Genomic DNA, 24,725 nt, shown 5'->3' with positions numbered 1-24,725 from the left:
CAGAAAGATAATTATCACATGCATTCACTCATAAGTGGCTTTTAGACATAAAAGAAAAAACAAGCCTACAATTCACAATCCCAGAGAACCTAGACAACAGTGAGGACACTAAGAGAGACATACATGGATCTAATCTACATGGGAAGTAGAAAAAGACAAGATCTCCTGAGTAAATTGGGAGCATGGGGACCTTGGGAGAGGGTTGAAGGGGAGGGGAGAGGATGGAAGGGGAGCAGAGTAAAATGTAGAGCTCAATAAAATCAATTAAAAATTTCACATACATTTATTTGTATATACGTGTGAACACACGTGTGCCACATCATGAGTGTGGTGGTCAGAGAATGACTTGCGGGAGTCAGCTCTCTCCTTCCATCAGATGGATCCTGGAGAACAAACTCGGGTCCTCAGCCTTGGTGGCAGCTTCACTGGTTGAGCCATCTCACTGGCCCCAGGCCTATGGCTCTTTGTTCATTCACTGCACCCTCTCTCCCAGGAAAGATGGTTCATTTTGGCCACACACAAGATTCAGTGTGTCTAGTGTGTGAGCTCTGGGCCAAGGGTAACACTGTACATCTGTAAGGCCAGCACAAGGAAGGCTAGAGCAAGAGGACCACGAACTTGAGGGCAGCCTGGGCTATACATCTAGACGGTTATCTCGAAAACAAGAACCTGAACTCTGAAGCAGGGTGAAGGACACTGCATTCCTCCTATGCATGTACACTCTTCCCAACAGAGAGCTCACAATTCTCTGGGGAAAACAATGGTTTCTTCCCTCTCCTTCACCAAGCCCAGCATACAGCTAATCCTGGCTGCAGAGAACCAGGCAGGAGTCTGATGTTTCATCGCTATCAGGTCATTTTGGGCAAGGTTTGCAGCTACCTGCAGTTCTGTTTTCACACTGTGTAATGGGTGTGTGATACACACTCCACCTGGTAACTAGGAGGTAAGAATGTGCTAATGATGATGAAGAACCTGGGCCAAACTGTAAACACCACATAAACAAGTGTAACACAGCATACTGCAGAGATCAGAGGAAGCTGCATCTCCGCCTCTAGTCACGGAGCGTCCCAGGCTCTTAATTCACCCCAAACCTACTCAGAAGACACCAAAACACATAGGGCAATTGTCTCTCACTCAGCCCTGTGACCTATCCCAGTGCTGTGTGAACTACAGCCTCATTGCATGAGTGCTGGATTATAGTGATATTTTATTTGTGTTATAATAAAGCAAGCTTGCCTGAAGATCAGAGTGCAAAGCTAGCCACACTAGAGAGCCATACAGGCTAGGCAGCAGTGACACACACATTTAATCCCAGTAGCCACACTAGTTACCAAAGAGGCCAGGTGGTGGTGGTGCACGCCTTTAATACCAGCACTAGAGAGGAATAGAAGATGGGAGGAGGGTTCCGTCCGCAGTCTGAGGTTTGGTGAAGAGCACTGCAGTCTACAGTCACACTGAGGATAAGAGGTAAGAACTCTCTAGTGGCTTGGCTGCTTTGCTTTTCTGATCTTCAGCCTGAACCCCAATATCTGTCTCTGGGTTCTTATTACTCATGCTACACTGTATGGAGCTGAGGCATCCTGGGAAAGGGGCCCAACATTTTTGAGGTTCAGCCCCTGCCTTACAGAATGGGAACCCTGTCATCTACATGAGTATAGATGTACACTTCCTGGGTGTAACACATAGCTCTCTCCCTCTAAAATCAACCAGACAATTGGACTGACCTCATATAAGAAGCACACTACCAAGGCAGGGAGAATGCCAATGTGGTCACTGCTGGGAGACAACAGAAGCTCTGGGTGATGCTCTGGGCTAGCTGTCCTGGGGGAAGGGAGGAGCCAACAAGGACCCCAGAAGAGCTAGGAGGGCGACTCGTATAATCCAACACTTCAGAGGCTAAGGCAGGGAGATCTCTGCAAGCTCAAAGCTAGACTAGGTTACACGGGAAGTTTCAGAGTTGAACGTGATGGCACACACCTGTAATTCAGCAGAGGTAGAAGCAGTGAGTTCTAGGCCAGCCAGAGCTACGAAACAAACCCTCATTTTAAAAAAGGGTGGGGGCAGAGCTCAAAGGCCCCCAGTCTCGTGCAGCTGAGGTTGTGGGTGTGCAAGTGAGGAAGTGGCCCAAAGACTCCACACAGAACTTGAGACTATGAGTGTGTGTTTAAAGACTCCGCACAGAGCTTTAGACTATGAGTGTGTGTCTAAAGGGCCTGGCTGAGAGCGGTAATGAGATTGGCAGAAATGCAACCATTCCCATAGCCCTCTTCCCATACCCACTGCTCACACAACCTGTCTGCATCTTCTGAGCAGAAGACAGGAATCATGTGTTGTGGAGAATTACACAGCACCTGTCTCATGTCTGTATGAACACGGCAGGAAAGACTGTCTATGTTCAACTGGAAGGCCCAGTTATCAAGAGCCCATTCTTAAACAGGAAACAAAGCTGAAGACATTAGATAGTTGAGGATGCTTTCTAACACAAAGGTCAAAAACTAAAGCAGAGTCAGAGAGATGGCTCAGTGGGTGATACCACTGTTGTATAACATGGAGACCCAAGCTCAAACCCCCACAAAGCTGAGCATGGTCATGTAAAACTGGGCATCTGTAACTCCAAAGCTGGTGAGGGGGTGAGGGATGTTCGCGGGCATACCAGAAGATTGATAAGGTTTTCTGGCCACAGTCTAGCTCCAGATTCCGAGGAAACCCTGACAGAAAGTGATAGACAGGACACCAGACAACCTCCTCGGGCCTCTGCATGTGCACACACACACATATGCATACAGCACACGTGCAGAGAGAGGGGGGCAAATCAAACAGATGCAAAGAGCTCAAGGAGGAGCTGATACAGAAGAAAATCTAATTAATATCCCCAGAGAAAAGAATACTCTGCAGCACCAAGAACAAGGGCTCAGAAAAGCACAGAGAAAAGCCACCGGCGCATCACAGTGAGGTGAGTGAGGTCGAGCTGGGGAAGGACGCGCACAGATGATGAGGTGAAAAGCAAGCCAACAACAGCTCCTGGACAGCAACAGGAAAAGAGAAGCGGAAAAGACGTGAGAGACTCGTTCCAGGAGCACATCTCACGGCAGGAGTCCCAGACAGGAAAAGAAGGAAGAGACGATGCTTCAGTCCACAGCTAAGAGGAGTGTTCATACTTGAGAAAGCCATGAAGGCCCTGGAACTAGGCCTCTGGATGAAGGGACAGGGACCTGGACACAAAGATTAGGTGGGCTGTGGCTAGCGGTGGGTGGTCCTGGCTTGCTTTAACTCTATTATATACTTTATATTCAGACAAGTTAAGCAAAACCTGGGTAGTTTTGGAACCTAACCTTGCTGAGTCCTGATGTATCTTTTTCCAGATTACTAACTAAATGATAAAGTTTAAATAATTAAATCATTTGTAAAAGGAAAGGAAAAGTATCAAAGACACAAACAAGGGAAGATCTCAGGTCCTAAGTTGGGGAGTTCAAGCCTGTCAATATGGTGAATATTACTCTATCTTCTGTGATTTCAGAACTTGGAGGTTGAAAACAAGATCTTAAAAGGAAGGAAGAGAGCTGGGTGATGGTTATGCACACGTTTAATCCCAGCACTCGGGAGGCAGAGGCAGGGGGATCTCTGTGAGTTTGAGGCCAGCCTGGTCTACCAGAGCTAGGGCCAGGACAGGCTCCAAAGTTACAGAGAAACCCTGTTTAGGACAAACCAAAAAAAAAAAACAAAAAACAACAACAACAACAACAAAAAAAACAAAAACAAAAAACAAAACAAAACGCAGGCAGCACCAGAAGAAGATGAAGCTGTGAGAAGTGGCCTGCAGGACCCAACCTCGAGGTGCGATCCCTTCCCAGGGATGTCAATCACAGACAGTCCAATAAGGACACTTGGACTTCACGTCAGCACCCCTATGCACCTGCTTTTCCAGGAGGGTGGTGAAAGATGGGCACAGACCAACAGAGAGAAGAAACCACAAACAAAGGAGAAATGGAAACAGGTGGCCCACGCTGTACAGAAGCCGACACAAGTCCAAAGAGGATGGTGAACGACAGCCTGGTGACAGCTGAGGAGAGGAGGCCTCACAAGCAAGCACTGCAGACTCCAGGGAAATGTGGGCAAAGAAAAAGCCAGCAGTGACAGAGTCACACAGCGCCTGCTGTCTTAGGGAGAGCGGGGCTGGTTATTCAAAAACCCAACTGTAGCACTCAGGAATAAATGAATGATAAGTACAGGAAACTGGACAACCCCAAAATTAAAACATGTAGTTAGTACTTGTAGCAAGACCCAGACTTCTACACGGAAAAGGACAGGGGGAGCCAGCCTGAGGTACACCTACAATCAGCACTCAGGAACAGAGGCAGGAGGACTGAGCATATGGAACCAGTCACAAAACCAAATGAAATGAAAGAAAAGGAGTGTGGGGCAATGCAAGGCTCAGCTCTAGACAATATTTAAACATATAAAATGCAAACACTAAATGCGCACCTAGAAAAAAATCGTAGTCCAGTCTCCCTGGTAAGGTGAAGAAAAGAGAAGTGTTTATGAGCGTGTGTGTGCGTGCCTTTTTAGCTCTGCCACTAAAAGAGACCTGAAAAGAGGTACAGAAGGGACAGGTGAGAGTGGGGGCCAGGCTGCTGACTCCAGACACTAACAGCCAGTGACCTCAGGCAGCCTCAACTCCAGGTGCTCAGTGCTGTTTGTAAAGTCCCTGGGACATGGGCCGGCTGAGACAATAGCGTTGCTAGGAGATGAGCTTCCCAGAGTGGCAAGACTTCCTGAGCCAACCTTTTCACAGGCAGGGAAGTTGGTTGGGGCAGGTGGGAGGAACAGAGAGGCCTTTGAAGTGGGGGGTGCCACCCACCATCTGCTGCTACTCTGGGGTGTTTAGTAAGGGCAGAATGGTAGCTCCCCCAAGTCCCCACCGTTTGCTAGATGTCCCATCTTCAGGGCCGAACCAAGGAGAAAAGCCTACATTTGTTCCTAGACTACACAGGACACAGGGACACAAGCATGCACAAAGACATGCACACAGTATGAAAACAACCTTTTGCTTCTATATGAACCAGGTAAATAGAAGCTGTCGCAATTGAGGCTGGCACCTGAAGGGAAAGGGTGCTCAGCTCTTCCCTTCCCCAGCCAGAGTCTCCCTGGGGGTTTTCTGCTTCCAGGAACATCAAGCACAGTGGAGCACTGAGCAGGTCCCCATCTGCCTCTATATTCTCTCCTGGAAGGAATTTATGAGAGTACCAGCCAGAAGGGTACTGGGAATCAATGCAGCCCTACAGAGGGCTGGGTAGCGCTCACAGTGTGAACTACTCAAGTCCCTTTATTCAAAAGTACATGCCTGGCATGTATGCCCCCTCTTCCTCCAACACAAACTGGACTGGGAAGTGTCTTAGTTGGTTGAATGCTTGCCTAGCATCTAGAAAGCACTGGGTTCCATGCCCAGCACCACATAAAACCAGATATGGTGGCACACACCTGTAATCCCAGCACTTGGGAGGCAGAGGCAAGAGGATCTCTAAGTTCAAGGTCAGTCTGGTCTACAGATCAACTTTCAGGACATCCAGGGCTACACTGAGAAACCTTGTCTATAAAAAAAAAAAAAAAAAAAAAAAAAAGGGCTGGAGAGATGGCTCAGAGGTTAAGAGCATTGCCTGCTCTTCCAAAGGTCCTGAGTTCAATTCCCAGCAACCACATGGTGGCTCACAACCATCTGTAATGGGGTCTGGTGTCCTCTTCTGGCCTGCAGGCATACACACAGACAGAATATTGTATACATAATAAATAAATAAATATTTTTAAAAAAAAAGGAAAAAAAAAAAGAAAGAAAGAAAGAAAGAAAGAAAAGAGTTTGAGGAAAGATGGCTCAAGGTTAGGAGCACTAGCTGCTCTGCCAAAGGAGCATCCTGGTTTGGTTATCAACACCTTCTCCTGGCCTCTTCAGGCATTACATATGTGGTACACAGACCTACATGCAGGCAAGCATTCATACACATAAAAGATAGACAGACAAAGACCTTTAATCCCAGTACTCAAGAGCAGAAACAGGCAGACCTCTATGAGTTCCAGGTCAGTCGGAGCTATGAGACCCTGACACCACCCCCAAAAAAGTTTGAGGCCATCCTAGCTGTGAAGATTCTGTCTCAAAGTGGGGGAAGAAGTCAGCTGAGTCATGTGCAAGTCCTTCCCTGTGAGACACAATAGAGCACCACATGGGACACATGGGGTTGCGGCTGCATAAATTGTCCCACCCATACCTGGGGTTTCTATCCATGAATGGACGATTCACAAGTTGTCCACCAGCTAGAGAAGCCAAAACTGAGAAAAAGATGAGCCAGAGGTGGGGCTCCTGCCTCTGGGCATCTGTGAATATGTCCTGGGATCCCCCACACCAAAGCACGTCTGTAGGGGAGACTTGGGTACACATGCACCCAATATCAGGGTAGATGGAGAGTCAGGTGGGGAAGGGGAATCTACACTCATCTTTGTGAGAAACAATGCCCAGTCCCCATATCCCAGAAAAGAATGAGGGGAATGCACTCCCCTTGCTCCCATGGCCCTCAGCTCCCCAGCCCTCCCTCCAGTCCCACTCCAAATTACGTCCTCACCCTCGTAGCAGTCACGGATGGTGCCGAAGTACACATAGTACTGGTCGTTGGTGAAGAAGAGAAGGCTGAGCCAGGAGTCAAAGGCGTAGATGGGCACAATGAAGAGGATGCGCACGATGTGGCGCTGCTCATTGGGGCGACTGTAGCAGCGCAGATGCATGTAGATCTGGGCGAAGGGCATCAGTCAGTCAAGACCTACTGCTACCCACCTGCCTCCCTCCCGGCCACCTGCCCTCGTCTTCCTGTGCCAAGGGAGAAGGGGGGCTCCTGACTTCTGTCTCTGCTCTTCTTGCTCTTTTGCCTGATGCAAGTACCCCCGAACTTAGTCATGCTCAGTAAAGTCAGTTGATAAAACTTTCATCATGAGAGTCAAATCAAAGGTGTCACATAAAGCTGGTGTGAGCAGCATCTACAACCACCTTTCAGCTAGATGGGACAGTAAGGCCATGGTGTTGTTGAAGTTGTGATCCTCCGTGTGTGCTCCCGTTCATTCTGCCTTCCCAGAATCACCTTCCCAGAGTTGCACAGCAGAAGCACTGAGTTAACTGAAGGGCTGGTCAAGGCCGAATCAGGGCCATCTGCCTGTGGCCCCTCTGCCTTTTATCTTAGCAGATGCCAGAAAGAGTGGGACAGATGGGGGCCTCACTCTGGAGGACATAGATACACTTCTGGGCCATGTGGCCACAATGGCGTGCTCACAATATGCCTTGTTCCTCAAGCTGCTGAACCAAGGCAGCACTGCGATGTCCCCAGGGAGGCAGAAGAAAGTAGAACCAAGAGCCAGCCCCAGTGCCTGGTCCCAACTCTCATGACATCACTCTTGGCCCAGCCCCGCCCTGGCTGGGGAAAAGTACAAAACAATCCCATCTGCTGTAAGCCAATCTCGTGGACACTGATAGATCTAAAAGAGATTGAGACACATGACAGCTGGTGAGGGACTACCAGGGGCCTGCGCAGACTCACCCAGCCGGCATTGGGGCATTCATCAAGCCTCCTTCTTGAGCACCCAACCTCCCTGAGGCCATGAGTACAGGAGACACGAGACCTGACTTCTCTCTCTGAGCTGCTACCCACATACATGCGACCAGCTCCTCTGCCACCTCCCTCAGGCTCTCAAGTCTCTCCTTCATGAAGACATCGCTAACATGTACAGCTGTGTGGCTTCAGCCAGACATGGGCAGAAGTCACGGGGTCACTTCTAGATCAAGGCAGACACATATCTGTGTGTCTCCTCCCATCCTTGCTGTTCTGGTCGTTAGAGAAGTGCAGACAACTCCAGAGCCACAAGCTGCCCTCAGCTGAGCCAGGGTGTGGAGGAGAAATCCCCCAGGGAGCAAAGCGCACTTACGGCTACAGTCAGGCTTGCCTACAGGGTGTTTCGCTGGACTAGAAACCACTCGAGACACTTAGGGAGGCTCCCTCTTCACACCCAGGTACCTGGTGGCAGGTGATGAGTAGAGCTGTCCACACAAAGAAGCCGGAGATGGCCTGGGCGGCGGTGGTCATCAGGAACACAGGCTGCTCCATGGCTGTGGGACTGCCCTCGGGGGTTGCAGAGACACCGGGCGAAGTTGCTGTGGTTGTGGGTGATGCTGGGTCTGGGGCCAGCGCAGCCCCCCTCACTGTCATGGTGCCCAGCAGCAGCAGGCTCCCTGAGAGAATCTCTTGGAGTGGTGATGGACTGGCCTAGAGAAGAAATCTGGGTGAGTCTGGTGTTGGAGACACCACTGAGATCTACAGCTCTGACCCAGCCACGCCCTACTCAGCCCTGGCCCTGCCGGGTCATGTGTCCTTGTGACATTCTAAGACCTTGGTCAGACCAGGATCTTTGTCTGTCAAAAGTCCCCAACGGCTCCCTTCAGGGTTAGGAAACCAAAACACGGCTGGGAATGCTTGGGTACAAAAGAGCGCCACTCCACAGCTGTCAAGGACAGCTCAACCTGCCTGCTACCTGACAGTCCCCAAGTGCTGCTGCTGCCGCCAGCTAGAACCCTCATAAGGCACATACAACTACCTCATGGGCTCTTCTGTCACCCCCCCTGTGGAGTCCAAGCAGACCTTGAGCTCACAATCCTCCTGCCTCGGGCTCCTGAGTCTGGGATTACAAATGTGGACCACCCTGATCTGACAAACCATTTTACTGCTATGGACATCTACCTAAAGAGCCTGGTATTTGAGTTTTTTGACTTCCCTAATGGCTGATAGCCATCTACCCCTTGGACCCAGCTGTGCTTTCTTCGAGGATCTTCCCAACTGTGCACCTTCAAACTGCAAGCTATAGAACCCAGGACTTCACACATGTGAGGCAAGCATTCGACCACTCATCTCCATGCCAGCCCCCAGCAACCATCCTGTCCTGAAACCCTGTCTATGCACTTCCAGACGGATACTCCAATCCATTTCACGGGCCCTTATTGTCTAAGTGACACACGCCTACCTTTCTGCCTGCTCAGAGGCAGTCCCAATTCCTGTCTTTGAATCCCCACCACCATTTAACTTCATTGCTGGCTTTCAATCCATATTTCAAAGAGAACATGGGTGAAGTAACCCATGAACAAGGAACAAGACAGAACTGAGGAACCGGACACCAAGGAAGTTCCCAGTGGAAAGCAAAGCTGGAGAGAATGGCACCTCTGCGGAACCAATGCCCTTCTAGGCGGAGAGCTGCCGTCCCATTTGACCTGGAACAGTAACTCCATACGGTCCAGAAAACAGCTGTTCTCAGGTACCCACGATGTTTACCAACGGAGGCCAAGGCTGGGCCAGAGACCTGAGCTACTTGCAAAGAGTGAAGCTTTCCAGTCCAGAATGTGCTCTTAGGAGTTTGATGCCCCAGACTGATTGCCAAAGTGACAGCATTAGGCGGTAGGGTATTTGGGGTGCTTAGATCAGAAGGGTAGAAACCTCACAAATAGGATTAGTACCCTCATGTGAGACCTTTCACCTTTTCTGCAATTTGAAGACACAGAAAAGAGAGTTGCCTATGAACCAGAAATGGGTCCCACTGGACAGAGTACGGTCAGCGCCTGGATTTCAACTGCCCAGCCTCTAGAACTGTGAGAAACAGGCTAGTTTCCAGCACTGTCACAGCAGCTGGAAAGGAGTCCAACTGCCCCCTCTACCCCAGCTCAGAGCCCGCGAGCCTCATCCTCTTCGGTGCTGCCACCTACTGACAAGAGTCAATGCCTTCCGCCATCAGGTGACCTGGAAGACCAACTGCCCAAGCCACAAACTCTGGCCACGACTCACCTGCCCCAGAGCACACACAACTGAGAGGAGTAAAGGAGAGACGGTGAGCATCACAGACACCGGGGAAGAGGCCTGAGTGAAGCTTGCGTCCCCAGCTTCACTGTCAGTACTGGAGACCAACCTCACAGTCCCTTCCAAGTCCAGGAACTGACATCCAGGCCAGAATGTGTGACACCTGCAAAAGGCGCCCCTGGGGTTTTTGTGTCCAAACAGCTCACACCTGTCCTGTGAGCTAGCTGCACCTCCTACCTAGCTCCCTCTAATACCCACCTGTCGCCCCTCCTGAACACAGGACCAGGCAGGTCCCTTACACTGCTCTTTTCTTTCACATAAACAATCCCTAACCCACCGCCTAAAAGACAGATTCAAGACTCAAAAACAGAGAAGGCACCTAAATTGGGAAACTCAAAAACGGAGAAGGTGTCTATATATAAAGACTGGTGGCAAGTTCTGGAAAAAGATATAGCGACAGCCTAATAATAGCTGCTGTAGACACGGCTGCCAAGTTGAAAGCTAGTGCCTGAGAGTTTCTTTATGAAGGTTTGCACTGTAAATCAACATCTTCGCCTGTCACCCCAGATTAAAAGAATAAACATGGGGGTGTGCACAACATGAACAAATACCCCTAAATGGCCAGCCTGTCCCCCAAATACTATCTCACGTGTGTCTTCTTTTCTCTCATGTCAACTTTAAAGTGGACATTATCTACATCCTGGAAATAGAGGTAGAACTTGGCTTTCAGCCCCCACCAAAAGACTGGAATGTTTCTAGAACACTCCCAGACAACAGTTAAAGCTATGCCCTCACTCCCAAACATTTAGTCCCTGGTCCCTTGAAACAGGTGTAGCAGCTCCTCCACCCAGACACAAGGCCCACATGGAGGCTGCCAACATCTGCAGTCCAGTCTACAACACACTAACCTCGCGAACAGTTCCCACTGTGTGCAGAGGGTGAAGATGGTGGAGACCCTGGGGTCGGTGTTCTACACCTAGGACAGACAGATGTCTCCAGGGGGCGGAGCACTCACTGGCCAAGCTCAGCATTGGAGCCTCAGAGAAACAAAAGGGGCTGTAGCTGGGACAACTGCAGCTGTCACAGCCCCTCTAACCCACGTGGTCCCTAGGGCTCCCCTTTTACACACAGCCCATGTTCCTCAAGGTGAGAGGAACATACAAGACAAGGCTCAGAATTCCAACTACTCTACTGCTCTAGCAGGTTGCCATGGAGGCGGGGTGGAGGGTGTTCATCTGTGTGTTTCTCAGGACAAGGTTTCTCTGTGGTCCTGAGAACTGTCCTAGACTGACTAGAACTCGCTTTGTTGACCAGGCTAGTCTTGAACTCGGAGATTCACCTGCCTCTGACTCCTGAGTGCTGGGATAAAAGGTGGTGGTCATCACCACCCAGCTAAAACTATCTCTCTCAATAAACTCCAACTCTCTAAGAAAGGGGAGAAAGAAAGAGCAAAAGCTCTTTTAAGAAAGATGCACTGGAGAGTGGCAGGGTGTCTTCAGCATAAACCTGGGCATAGCTAGCTCATCATGGGCAGAACTAATAGTCACAGGCTCAACTACACCATCCAACCTGAAGAGACAAGAGATATGAAGAGTGTTTGGCTACACTGATACACAGTGAGCACAGCATCAAAAGACAATGGAGAAATAGATGAAAACCACAGTGAGATACCCCAGAACTACAAAATGAGAGACAGTGCCAATGCCAAACGCTGGCGAGAAAGCAGAGAAACTGCACCTCACATGCACACCAGTGAAAGACAGAGTACGGTTTAGGCCTTTCTTACACAGTCGGCAGGAGCTGGGGCAGGAAGATACTTGAGCTCAGGAGTTTACAACTACTGTAATGGTCAAAATTAACTGGCAACTTGACAAAATCTGGAATCCCCTGGGAGGTGGGCATCTAAGCCTGTCTGTTGGGGTATCCCGATTATGTTAACTGAGGTGGGAAAGTCTGTCCACAGTGGGCGACACCATTCCCTAAGCAGAGGATCCTGACCGGTCTAACAGTGGAGAAAGCAAGCCGAGCACACACATGACTGAAGATGTCATGCTGACCAGCAGCTCCAAGCTCCTGATGCCCTGACCTCTTCACCACGATGGACTACAACCAGGAACCGTTAGCTATAATAAGCCCTTTCTCCTTTAAAAAGTCTGAGAATAGCCCAAAGTTCTGTCAACAGATGAATACTGGGGAAAAAAACCAAAACTCTACATTCAGACTTCAGACTACTACTCAGTATTAAAAAAGAGGAAGTCTGCCTGGTGGTGGTGGCTGCGGTGTTGGCACGTGCCTTAAATCCCAGCACTCTCAGTTCAAGGCCAGCTTGGTCTACACAGTGAGTTCCAGGACAGCCAGGGCTACATAAAACAGGCTAGATCCTGTCCGGAAAAACAAAGACCCCCAACACTAGGCACAGGAAGCTCTCTCTGTTGGCCAGAGCTATTCAGGAGACTACTATTATTACTATTACTATTACTATTACTATTACTATTACTATTACTATTACTATTACTATTACTATTACTATTACTATTACTATTACTACTGCCCTGGTCGCCCTCCAGAGCTGGAAGTTAAGTCTTTATTGCTGAAGTCACATGCACTTCACAGGCAGGCCCAGAGGTCCCAAGCTGGAACTAACCTCAATGCCTCCTTGAGGGTCAGCATCCATGGCACCTGAAGGTGTTACACAGCTTACAAAAGAGAGAAGCAGCAGCCCTACCCAGCTCTGATGGCTGTGAGCTACCACGACAACCAGCACGCACCATCACCCTAGGGTGCAGCAGCAGCAGCAGCACACTGTGGCAGTAACCAACGGCTCGAATGGAACTCAAGACCTGCTCAAAGAGAGAAGTCAGGCCTGGGACTGGAAACCTGCCAAGAGAAGGAACTTTAAAATGGAAAGCATGGGGTTACCTCGAGGGCACATGCTTAGTCAAAGTGGCCAATCTCAAAAGTCAGAAATTGAGCCCATTTTCAGAGCATTTTCAACGTGACAAGGCTATAAAGGAGGAGCTCAGGACAGCAGTGAGCAGAGGCCAGGGACAGTGAGAAGGAGGGTTGTGTAAGCAGGTTTCTTCCAGTCATGAGATAGCTGGTATCTTGGCAGTGGTGAGAAGCCAACAAACTCACATGAGATAAACCACACAGAACTACACACAGACACATGCCCTCCCATGGGTGACACTACAGAACCAGAAGTCTTTTTTTTTTTTTTTTTTCTGAGACAGAGTTTCTCTGTGTAACAGCCCTAGCTATCCTGGAACTCGCTCTATAGATCAGGCTGGCCTCAAACTCACAGTGATCCACCTGCCTCTGCCTCCCCAGTGCTGGGATTAAAGGCATGTGCCACTACCACCTAGTAAACCAAAGAAATCTTACAGTCTGGTTCCCATGGTGCTGTCCAGTGTGAACTGCTTCCATGAACTACTTTGATGCAGCTATAGTCAAGACGGACATGGCCAATGGAGGGGAAGGAGCATATACTAGGTCTGTAACTTCCTGTGGATCTCCATTTGTTTCAGATAGTGGGTTAGTTTTTGTATCTGTTTTTTTTGGTTTTAGAATTTTAAAAATTTTTATTTCATGCACATGAGTATAGGGCCCAGGTGTTACACGTGAGTATTTTTGCCTGTACATGTTATGTCATCACAAGTGTACCTGTGTCCCAGAGGCCACAAGACTGGGACGGAGCCACTGGAATAAGAGTTACAGATGGTTGTAGGCCTCTGCTCTTCATGGGTGCGGGGAACTGAACCTAGGTCTTCTTCAGGAGAAACAAGTGTTCTTAACTGCTGAGCCACTTCTTTAGCCCCAAAATAGATTTTAAAGTCTCCAGCATGTAGAAACGCATATTGGCATATAATATGGGTTAAAAAAAAAAGCATGATATTATATCCCAAGCCCATCCCCACTGCCCAAGACTGGCCTTAAATTCTGTGTACTAAATTGGGCAGTGGGGACTCACGCCTTTAATTTCAGCACTTGGGAGGCAGGCAGATGCAGGTGGGAATCTGTGAGTTCAAGGCTAGTTTGGTCTAGAGAGTGAGTTCCAGGACAGCCAGGATTACACAGAGAAACCCTACCTCAAAAAGCAAGCAAACAAAAACCCTGTGTTCTGTGTTCGAGAGGTCCTCTATGGGGTGAAGTTTAGTTGCTTGCCTGGCTTGCCTGAAGCCCTTGGTTCAGCCCCAGCACTTCACAGACACGAATGGCAGTACACTGGGAATCCCAGCACTTGCGAGACAGAGCAAAGGGAGCAGAATTCAATGCCACCCCCTGCTATTTCACAAGTTCAAGGCCAGATTGGGCTTCGTGAAACTGTCTCAAAAGGGGGGCAGGGATTCTCCTGCCTCAGTCTCCAGAGCCTGAGCACAGCATCCAGCTTGGCGTCCTTTCTTAAGGGAAGAGAGAAAGATGGATTAAGATCACACAGAGTAACTGCTGAGACATGGGGGGGGGGGGAGACAGGCTCTTCAGCATGTACAGAATTTTCCATAATGAAACACTCACTGGGCAGAACATGAAAACCACCACAAAACCTGAGACTGAGTTGAGTGACCGTGGAAACCCCCAAGGGAGAGAATGTCTCCTTTCCTTACCTTGCAGAAAAACAATCTGAGTGGCCAAACTTAACAATAGGGAAACTGAGGCTGGACTCAGTGCCAGGTGCTTCCTTCCTCTTAAGCACTGAAAGGGAAAGAGGAACTGTTCCACGCGTGGGCATTTAGTTCTACCAGGCTGTATGCAGCTAGCTTCCTAGACCTGCCTTCAAAATGTCCTCAGGCACATTTGTGACATTCTTTCCCAGGAAACAGCCTGTTTGAGAGGCCTATGACACCACCGTCAGAAGTCACACGCATGGAAAGCTCTACTGGTGCAGAGCTTTCTGATCAAAAACCGTAGCTGGCATCGGTTTAAAAAAAAATTAAAACAAAACAATCCCCAAAAAATAGTTTTCAAATTCTAAGATACTATGAAGTGAATTTTCTAGCTGATTAAAGAATTCCCAGAGAAGCTTGGTTGTGTTAGAGACTTTGAAGCAAATGCCGTCTGTTTGGGTTATAAAAACATCTGACTGACAGGAAACAGAAATGTTCCAGCTAAATTCTGGTAATTCCTTTACAGCCTGTGGCCGGGGTGGACAGTGAGAAGAGCCAGGGAGAAGCACTGCCCAGTGCTGCGGCATGGGCCAGAAGCCTTGTTGGGGGAGGCAGCCACGAAAACTGGGCACGGAAACATGGACGGCAGTCCGGCCTTCCACTGCACTAAAGCTCCGCTGCCCAGAATACGTCAGCCCAGGAAGCCAGAGGGCTTGCACTGTAAGTGACGCCAGCTTTAAAACTTAGGACATCTTCAGCTTGTCTTCTGACCTCTATGTTGAATGGGTCTTATAATGTAATGGGAAAGGCAAGTTATACGAACTTATCAGTACATCAAAACCTACAAAAAGGAGGTGCATGCTCAAAAAGTCCAGTGTTTGCCTATCTGTGTACGCGTGGTTATGTGTGTATCCACGTGCACATGTGCAGGGGCCAAAGGAGGGAGTGTGTCAGGTGTCCTCTATTGCTCTGTACCTTATTCCCTCAGGACATTCCCTTGGGACAGGCCCCTCAACGAACACAGATTGACAGTAAGCTCCAACAATCTTGCCCCATTTATGCTGGGGTAACCAGTATGCACAGTCACATTCGGTTTTTTATATGGGTACTGAGGAACCAAGCACAGGTCCTCATGGTTGAAACGGAAAGGGTTCTACCCACTGAGCCATCTTACAGCCCACATTTGGTTTTCATTTGTTTTATTTTGTTTTGAGACAGGGTCTCACTACACAGCCTTGGCTAGCCTGGAACTCAGAGATCTACCTGTTCCTGCCTCCCAAGTGCTAGGATCAAAAGCATGGCAAGTTTGGGGGTTCCATTGCTGATAAAAGTGCACAAGTACAGCAAGCAATGATCACTAACATGGTTCATCTTTCTGCAGACATTTCTGTCCTTATTTCTTAAGGCACAGTCCCTTAGCCCCTTGGTCCCAGGCTGCAGATCACACAGAAAGTAAAGCCTTGGTCCCTTCAGTGGCCCACCTGTCACCCCACCATCCACCACTCACCCGCCAGCCTGCAGCTCGTAAGAGGCCAGGCCTCAAGCTGGTACTTTGTCCCAGATCCTGAGTCCTGGGTAGCTGAGCTGGAATCTGTGTGCTGTCACCTGAGCTGGACCTGAACAAGTGACCAGGCTCTTATCTGGGGAGCAGAGCAAAGGTGTGTACTGTCCTGTTGCCATGGCCTTTGAGTCATGACCCTGGGTTCCATCCCTAGTATATATACCAGACATGGTGGCTCATGTCTGTAATCCCAGAGCTATGGAGGAAGAGGTAAAAGTTTAAGACTAGTGTTGGCTACACAGTGAGTCTGAGGCCAGCCTGGGTGTGTGAGACTGTTTCCACAAAATTAAATAGGTAAGTAGGTAAATACATAGGTTATAGAATTGCACATGGTTCGGCATTCACACAGGGGTCTAGACAACCCTCCAAACTTCCCATGCATAGTAGTCCCAGGAGAAAAATGAAATTCACCCACCCAGGTAAAATCTTTTTAAAGGCTATAATTAGCCTCATCTCAATTCAGGTCAGATATCTGCTGGGAAATGAGTCTGCTGCTGAGTGAGGAGGAACATCTGTGGTTTCTGCAAGCTCTAAGTCTACCATGGTGAAGAGGGGGAATGCCTGGAGAGCCCATGAGCTACAAGGCCTACCTTCCACATCCACTCAGCACTGTTAGGAGTGGGCTATAGTCTTGACTCCCCAGTGACCCAGGCCTCTGGCCTCCTAAGCATCAGCAGCAGACACCCTGTCATGCCCCATGTGAGCACATGTCTGAGTGTTCAAGAACTTCTCCTCACCCTGGTCCGCATGATCACAAAACTTTAAACCCTCACCTCATCAAAAACGTCACCACCACCCCAAGGCCCAGCCCACTCCAGCGGAACCTGGCAGTGCTCAGTGCGAAGGCCTGCATGCCTGTCTTCCACATTCGCTGCTTCTCTAGGCCCATGATGCCAGGCATGCAGAAGGGAACGGGAAAGGCAATTGTGTGAGCAACTGAGCAATGGAGCCTGGAATTACAGCCCCCAGGCTGCTCTGTGGGCTCTGTCACCAGAACCCTCCCCACTACTGACTTTCCAGGGTGGCTTGAGTACCCGAGTGTCTGGCTGGAGGGAGGGTATAGAGAGGGCAGAGGACGGATGCTGAGTCACATCTGTCTTCCAGCCTGGAAAGGCCACACCAAGGAGAGCAAAGGACTGTTACAGCCTGGTGGGGCACATGAAGGTGTCTGTGAGGAGAGGCTTTCACCAGCTGGAACACTCTAGCAAGGGCTACCTACTTCTGGAATAAAGAAGTTCCCTGAATTAGGGACACTGACCACAGGTGAGCTTACTCCTGCCTTCTCCATGACAACAATGCAACCTTCTGGAGCATCTGCCTTGGGGACCAGAATGTTCTACCATTTTCCCTAAACTCTGTCCCCAACTGCCTGCACATCGCCGCCCTCTATCACACCCGCGGTGCCACTTTGCTAGCAGGGTCTTTTTCTCAGCCTTTTAAACTGTGAGCTATCTAGTCACTCAACACCTTCCTTCCCAGTGAGAGGAGCTCTGGGAGAGTAGGGACTACGGCCCTGAGGGCAGCAGGCAGCAAGCATGTAGGGGCTAGAATTTAACTGTTGAACACAGATTCGGGGGCAGGGGACACAGCAGGGGTGGACAATGATGTGGAGCTAGCCTGTGTCCTCTTGATATTTGAGCAGGCTTGCGCCAGGAAGGCCTCACACAGTCAGTGCAAGGTGGTGTGCAGGCCACAAATGGCATTCTGGCCACATGTGAAAGGGAGCTCATCTGGCCAGAGCACCCAGGCAGAGTTCCTACGGGGCCACCATGACACAGGGGCTGGGCTCATGTTGGGGTGGGGTCTGTGGCTAACAGGAAAGAAGGAAGCCAGCTTGACCAAACCCAGCTCAAAAACAAGGAGCAGCCAACACAACATCCCCTCTGCTGTACCCAGAGGATCAAGGGGGCTGAAGCTGAGCCGGAAGAAGTTTGAGAGCACAGAATCAGTGGGAAACAGGAAGGAGGGTCGAGAGTAAAGTTCAACCAGGTCCTTGCCAATGATCTATTCCAAACCCAGAAACCCACTCAGTAAACTCCCCCTCCCCCAACACATTCCACACCTGCAGTCTCCACTATGAAAAGATAGGGTCGCTGGTCCCTCTGTGAGACCACCCTCCTCACACTGCCCTCGGCATATACTACCTGGCCCTTCTTCAACCTTGAGCCCTGGAGTCAGATCACCTACACCTGATTCCAAGCTCTGCCACTCTAGCTGTGTGTCAGAGACAAATTATGCAACCTCTCCCTGCTTTGTACTAAGGGCACACGGTCACATGCAAGTCAGAGGAGCTTCCAGGAAAGAACAAGATGCAAGTACCGTGTGCTGCTGCCACTGCCACCACATCCTCCCATCATGGGGTGATAGGGTGGGGTGTCACATTCCTATCAGCCTGAGCCCAGGTTGGCCTTACCTCTTGTCACTGGTTTTCTTCAAATCATGTGTGTACATGTGTGTCTGTGCATCTATACATGGTATATACATGTTTGGTGTGTATATGTAGTGTATTTGAGTTGTGTGCATATGGGGTATGTGTGAATATATATGTGGTATCTATGAAGTAAGTGCAGTATATGTATATGTGTGTTGCGTGGTGTGTGAATATGATGTGTGTGTGGTGTCTGTGTATGTATTACATGTATACAGAGACCAGGAGGGTGTCAGATATTCCTTTGAGGAAAGGTCTCTGTCTGTCTCTGTCTCTGTCTCTCTCTCCTGGTTCAGGTCCCTACCCCAGCACAGGGATTCCAATTGCACTTGAGATCACAGCCAGCTTAAGTGGGTGCTGGGATCCAAACTCAGGTCCTCATGGTTGTGCATGCAGCAAGCACTCTTAGCCACCAAGCCCCCCTCCGGTCTCACTTCATGCCAAGCTCCTGCTTTTATGAGTCAAGGGCTCACTGTAGCCCAAGCTGGCTTAAACTCAGGATGACCCCTGCCTCAGCCTGAGTTTTGGGTTTACAAGCATGAACCACAACACCCAGTCAGGTTTTTGTTCATTCATTTCAGATGTGAGCCCTTTCAAGCTGTAGCCATGGAATGTGCGCTCAGGCAGCTGCCGCGCTCAGGCCAGGCTGCTCGGCAACAGGTGGGCAGGCTCCTCTCTGGAATGTGACTACACACACCCTGAGAGAAAGTTTTGTTCTTGTTTGTTTTATCCCCTGGAGGAGCGTTCATTTTTACATGCCTCCTCCTCTCTCCCCATAGGGGCTCCCTGCTCCTGAGTCTCCAGCCTGGGAATGCAGAGCCCTTGGGCCTCTGGAGGCTGCTCAGCTTGGTCAGCTCTAGTGGCTGCCTTTGGAGTGAAGCTGACCCACATCAGAGATAGGCGACAGCCACAGACTGGCCCTTTTCCAGAGGGGATTAGAGGAAAGAGTGGCTGGCCAGCAGCTGCAGCTTTGCCTGGCTAGCCTTCTGAAAAAGGCCACATGACTCACGACAGGACAAGAGTCCACTTCTCCCACATGCTGTCCCATCAACACCCCCAGACAGGTCACTAAAGGCTGAAGCAGAGAGGAAAATGTACCCAGTTTGGCCCTGTTTACCCAATGGGAGTGGGGGACATTGAAGCAAAAGGCAACAGCAGAGGAATCCAAGTCCTTCCGCAGGGGATTATTTACAACCGCCCTGAATTCAGTGCTTTTGCTTTGGGTTCTTTGAGGTTTTGTTGTTTTGTTTGCTTTTTTAAAAAATTTTATGATTATGTGTGAATGCTTTGCCTGTATGTTATGTCTGTGTACCACATGCACGCCTAGTGCCTACAGAGACCAGTAGAGGGAAATGAACCCCCTGGAACTGCTGGAGTTAGGAAGATTGTGAGCGCCACGTGGATGCGGGGACAGAACCTGGGTCCTCTGCAAGAGGAAAGTTCTCTAAACCACTCCAGCCCCAAATTCAGTGAGTTTTATTTGGTTTTGTTGCTGATTTCTCTAAGACAGGGTCTCACTATGTAGTTGTGGCTAACCTAGAACTCTGTAGACAACGCAGGCTGTTTCAGATATAAGTGCATGCACCATCACGCTCAGCAAATTCAGAGGTTTTGTTTTTTGTTTTCAACAGTACCAGGCTGAGTTCTGGCTGCTCAGTTCTCTTCCACACCGAGAACAAGTAGATCAATGTGCAGCCTCTAGGGCTAAGCTTTGGAGCCTCTCTAAACGACAGCTAGTTAATGTCCCATCTAGTACTGAGCACATGACTGCAGAATCCTGAACCCCAACATTCCCACGGTCTTTTGGGAGCAGGCTGCCTAAACAAGGACCGATGCAGGTGCCTCTCAGCAGAGTCTCACTTCAGTCCAGGATCAGGAGGTGGCAAACCCCAATCAATCAACTCCATTCACAAACGTGTAGTGAGCAGGCAGCCCACACTGGCGCATACCCCCAGAGTGAGCATGGGGCTCAAGGCAAAAGCAGAAGAGGCCCCAATCCAGATGCCTGTCCACACAGGAAGGCTACACAAACAGCATCAAATTCAGCCAGAGGACACATCCACAGTGAAAAAGAACAAAGGACAGTTCTACAAAGCTGGATGGCCTCACTGACACATGGAGAGAGAAGCAGGCACCAGGGACTTGCACTGCCATGCACCAGACACTCAAACCAGGCAGAGTGGACTCCAGGTACTGAGCTGTGAGCAGTTATTACAGCAGAGGGTAAGTGATCACAGGAGGCCCAGGGAAGAATGGGATACCTGGGCCACAATGTAAAAGTCCCATGTGATAGCAGCAGGGAACAGACACACTGTGAGAAGGGCAGAGGGCAGTGCAGAGCAGACACTCACGAACACTGAACTGATATCTGGGGCTGCTGTGGAGGGAAGGAGAGAAGCCAAGGAGCTGGATGAGCACAGGCATGGAGGTGGGGCACCAGGGACACCAGGGAGTGCAAAAAGCGGCTTCTCAAGCAAGCATAGCTCAAAGTGCCACTGCAGGCCTGGGACACCCGGGGCTTTGGCTACCCATGGGGAAAGCCCTGAAGGCTCCAGAGGAAGTGAGCTGAGCAAGGACCTGGATTTAAAGTGATAAACTCCCCAATAGCAGCTGGGGATACAGAGGTCCTATTTACTAAGGAACCCCCACATGTCCCTTCTTAGACCCTTTTGTGAAAACTAGGTGTGTATTTTACTGGATGAGGTCAGGTGCCTAAGTAAGGCTGGCTGCCCATGAAGGGGTGGCCTGGCCTTCCTACACTGAGCCAGAGGTGAGTTCAGTTAAGCTTGTCTGATTTTCCGCCAAGTATGTAACATTCACGTTTCAGCCATCGGAAGTACACAGGGAGCCAGGCTTGTTGGCATTCGGGAAGCTGAGGTAGGAAGATCGCTCAAAGGAGGAGTTTTGGACCAGCTTTGGGCAGGTTCTCGAGCTCCTGTTCCTTGTGGGTGGAAGAAGGCACACAGGACATTCACCAAGCAAGGCCAGCACCAGCACACCCCAGCCCAGAGGGGCAGCGTCTTGTGGCTGCCCAGAGACCCTTTACACACAGGAACACCTCCTTTGTTTCACACAGCGCCCTCCACCTGCTGTCTTTATTCAATGGTTTATCTGTGACAGCCCCTGAGCCATTGTCGGCTCTGCCGTGACTGCACAGCATCCCATATTTGGACAGGCCATAATTTCTTTGTGTCTCCCTGTAAATAGACACTGAGGGTGAGTCCAAAAGTGACAGCAATTCCCAGCCATGTAAACCGATCACTCTTCTCCTATGGTAACACCTCTGTGGGCTAATTCTTCATGTGGTTTCTGGCAGTTCAGAAATGTACCTTCAGATGGAGGGGGAGTGCACTTAAGTTGTTCACCTAGGGAATGAATCTTGGTGTTGAAAATGACACTTGAGGTGGTGGGGGAAAACGAACAGAGAAAAGCTGAGTTTTCAAACAGAGCTCTGAGTGATAGTACTGCGTTAGATCAGACCCAACCTGCTCAATGTTCTGCCCATGAACTAGTTTCCTCACTTACACAAAAGAGGGGAGACCCAGGATGGTAGAGCCCCTGCCTAGCAATGCACAAGCTCCAGGGTCTACCCCAGCACTGCCAAAAGGAAGAATGGAAAGACCAGACCTAGACAGTCATCCCTTCCCACCTCCAGCTCTGATGTCCCAACGGACAGAAACGGGTCCCCAAGTCATCCAGTTCTAACTGATGCCTCTGAATGGAGGTACTGGTACAGGGGAGTGCCAGGTGGGTGGGACACAGCCGAAGGTCTCTAGCTTCCAGTCTAGCCTTCTCAAGTGAGAGAAAAGCCCCTCTCATCAGCCCGCCTGCTGAAGCTGTGGGGACATCACAGTCAGGCAGACACTCACAGTACATGACATCCACCCTCCCTACTCCTGAGCCATTGCTGTTATATAACTCACGTGCCCAACAGTCACCCCACCTAAGCATTGCTCTCCAGTCAGTCAGTCATGGGGGATGGGGGTAGTCTCAAGCATGAATCCAAGAGTCCTCCCCGAGAATGAGGGCAACCAGCAGGATGGGGCTTCCTCCTCTTCCCCAGATCAGGCACAGCTACTAAAAAAAGTGAATCTACCCCTATCTGAGTGGAAGAGACCTCTGCCAGAGAGAGCCAGGTTGTCCACCTGTCTCCACACAGAGGCCCTAACCCCACATGCAGAACTACAAAACACCAAGGCCCCCAACTCCACTAGGGTGGCTGCTTCATAAAGCAAAGACTCAGTCGAGGCAAATCACAATTGTCACATGCCTGCTCCCTTGAAGCACACACTGTAACACTCATGCATCATGCAATGCCTTCCTGGAGGTAAGACAGAACCCCAAACTCACTTCAAGGCTCACTTCACCTCCAGGCTGTCACTTGCTTGTGTTCCAGGTCTCTGTGTGTTCCGCATGGCCCCACTGTCTGAAGGACCTCCCTTCCTCTCCAAGAGCCATGATCCACCATCTACAGTTTTGACTCAACTGCCCGTCAGAGCACACTGCTGCTGCCTCCTGGGTCCTCACAGATCAACCAGGACCTTCATAATACACTTTCCAACTCTGGCAACTTGGTATGCCAGGCTTTCCCCAGACGCTGTGAGCTATCTGGGGGAGAGCAACATTGGTGGACACTCAGGTCAGGTCAGAAAGAGCCAGAAAGCCTGGGGCTCCCTTCTAGGACCATAGGCAATTCACCCAGAGTCTTAATCTCTCCATCCACAGAATAAGAATACTTATTCCCAGGGCCACGGCCACTGGGAAGCGTCACTTGCAAAGTCCTACACAAATCATACTGAGGATGGAATTAGGGTAATAAATACAAACCAATATTAACAATATAAAGATGATGACACACACTGCCGGCACCCATCACTGTGCTGAGGGTGCTGCTGGGATCCCCACTTACTGCTCACAGGAGATAAACAGAGATGCAAACCAGAGGCTACAGCAGCTACAGCAGGGCCTTCAGAGCTTTTCTATAAATGACCCATGGGCCTTGGAGAACAGCTGCGCCCTGCAGAGTGGAAGTCCTCAGCCATTTGCCAGAGAACAGGGTGCAGTTTGTCCACAGGGGTTTACCAGGAGAAAAATACAGGTGCCGGATGTACCTCGGGGTGGGGAAGCCGTCTGATCTGAAAATCCCTTTCAGAATGACAGATGCAATTACCTCAGAGGGGAGGGAGAGAGAAGAGAATAGCCATCTTGGAATAGGCCATGACACCCACATAAAAGGCTCGCTAGTCTCAGCAAGAGAAACAGTCTTCACAAGATCATTGTTCAGACTTGAGGTTGGAATAGAAACAACAGGTTATGTACACCCTTCTTCACAACCATGTGACCTGTCAACCCTCCAAACTGTGGCCCTCATCCTGCTGACCAGGCTTTCTGACTGGTAACCACCTGGCACAGGGAGGTGGGCAGAGGGCTAAGAAGCCCACTATGAAGGGAAGTTAGGAACAGTAAGTGTCCCAAGGTCACTCCAGTTTCCAGGTCTGAGGATGCCCTGCTCTGAGGATGCCCTGCTCTGAGGATGCCCTGCTCTGAGGATGCCCTGCTCTGAGGATGCTCTGCTCTGAGGATGCTCTGCTCTGAGGATGCCCTGCCCATCATTCACGCCACGGTACTGGCCAGGATGGAGGCTGGAGACCTCTTCTTTCCCACAGAACTTCAAGCAAAATACCAGAACCATCACTCTCTACCTGTAGCCAACTTTATAGCAACCTAGGCAAATGCCTGTGACCCCACACTCAGTAAACAGTGAGGTAGTGTAAGCTCCTAACTAGACTATATCAAACTCAACGGCAATCCCTTCTTTTATGGGGAACTTTGGAGGTGCTAAATGGGGTCTTGTGTGGCCCAGGGTGGCTTTAATCAACAGGAGCCACCCCACCAGCACCAGCAGGGCACCGGACCCACACTGCAGACCTCTCGCTATGTCAGTGTTCACCTCTTTGTGTGTGGCTTTCTCTGACACACAGGAGAGCTGGAAGTGACGCGGGTCAGGCACAAAGGCTTTCTGGGTGGGATCTTCCCCCTCCGGTTTCCACTCCAGAGAAGGAAAAGGGGGTGTCTGCTGGGCTTCCTGCCTTCTCACAAGCCCGAGACCTCCCTCACCCCTGCAGGAGGATACTGGACACTGCTAGCCCCAGTGATGCAACCTCAGTTCCAACAGACAGGCCTGTTCTGGAGCTGGGCACAGTGGTACATACCAGCATTCAGAAGATGGGGGCAAGAAGACCAGGAGCTACAGGGCTCCCAGG

General features: G+C 50.1%; 1 protein-coding gene across 3 annotated transcripts in view; it reads right to left on the bottom strand.

Moving 5' to 3' along the window:
* Tmem184b (transmembrane protein 184B) overlaps positions 1–24,725 on the bottom strand; it is a 43,851-nt gene that overhangs the window by 12,751 nt on the left and 6,375 nt on the right. For all 3 annotated transcript variants that reach the window (XM_085678390.2, XM_085678388.2, XM_085678389.2), the window contains exons 2-3: positions 8,046–8,294; positions 6,609–6,774 (exon numbers count right to left, since the gene is read on the bottom strand). In XM_085678390.2, the coding sequence (XP_085534516.1) occupies positions 6,609–6,774; positions 8,046–8,237 (358 nt within the window). In that variant the 5' untranslated portion in view covers positions 8,238–8,294. The remainder of the gene's footprint in view (positions 1–6,608; positions 6,775–8,045; positions 8,295–24,725) is intronic.

The sequence above is a fragment of the Myodes glareolus genome, chromosome 19, assembly GCF_982192425.1.
Source record: "Myodes glareolus chromosome 19, mMyoGla1.1, whole genome shotgun sequence".
In the NCBI taxonomy this organism is placed as follows: domain Eukaryota; kingdom Metazoa; phylum Chordata; class Mammalia; order Rodentia; family Cricetidae; genus Myodes; species Myodes glareolus.
The sequence above is the reverse complement of the archived record's forward strand: the minus strand, read 5'-3'. Positions and strand labels throughout refer to the sequence as shown.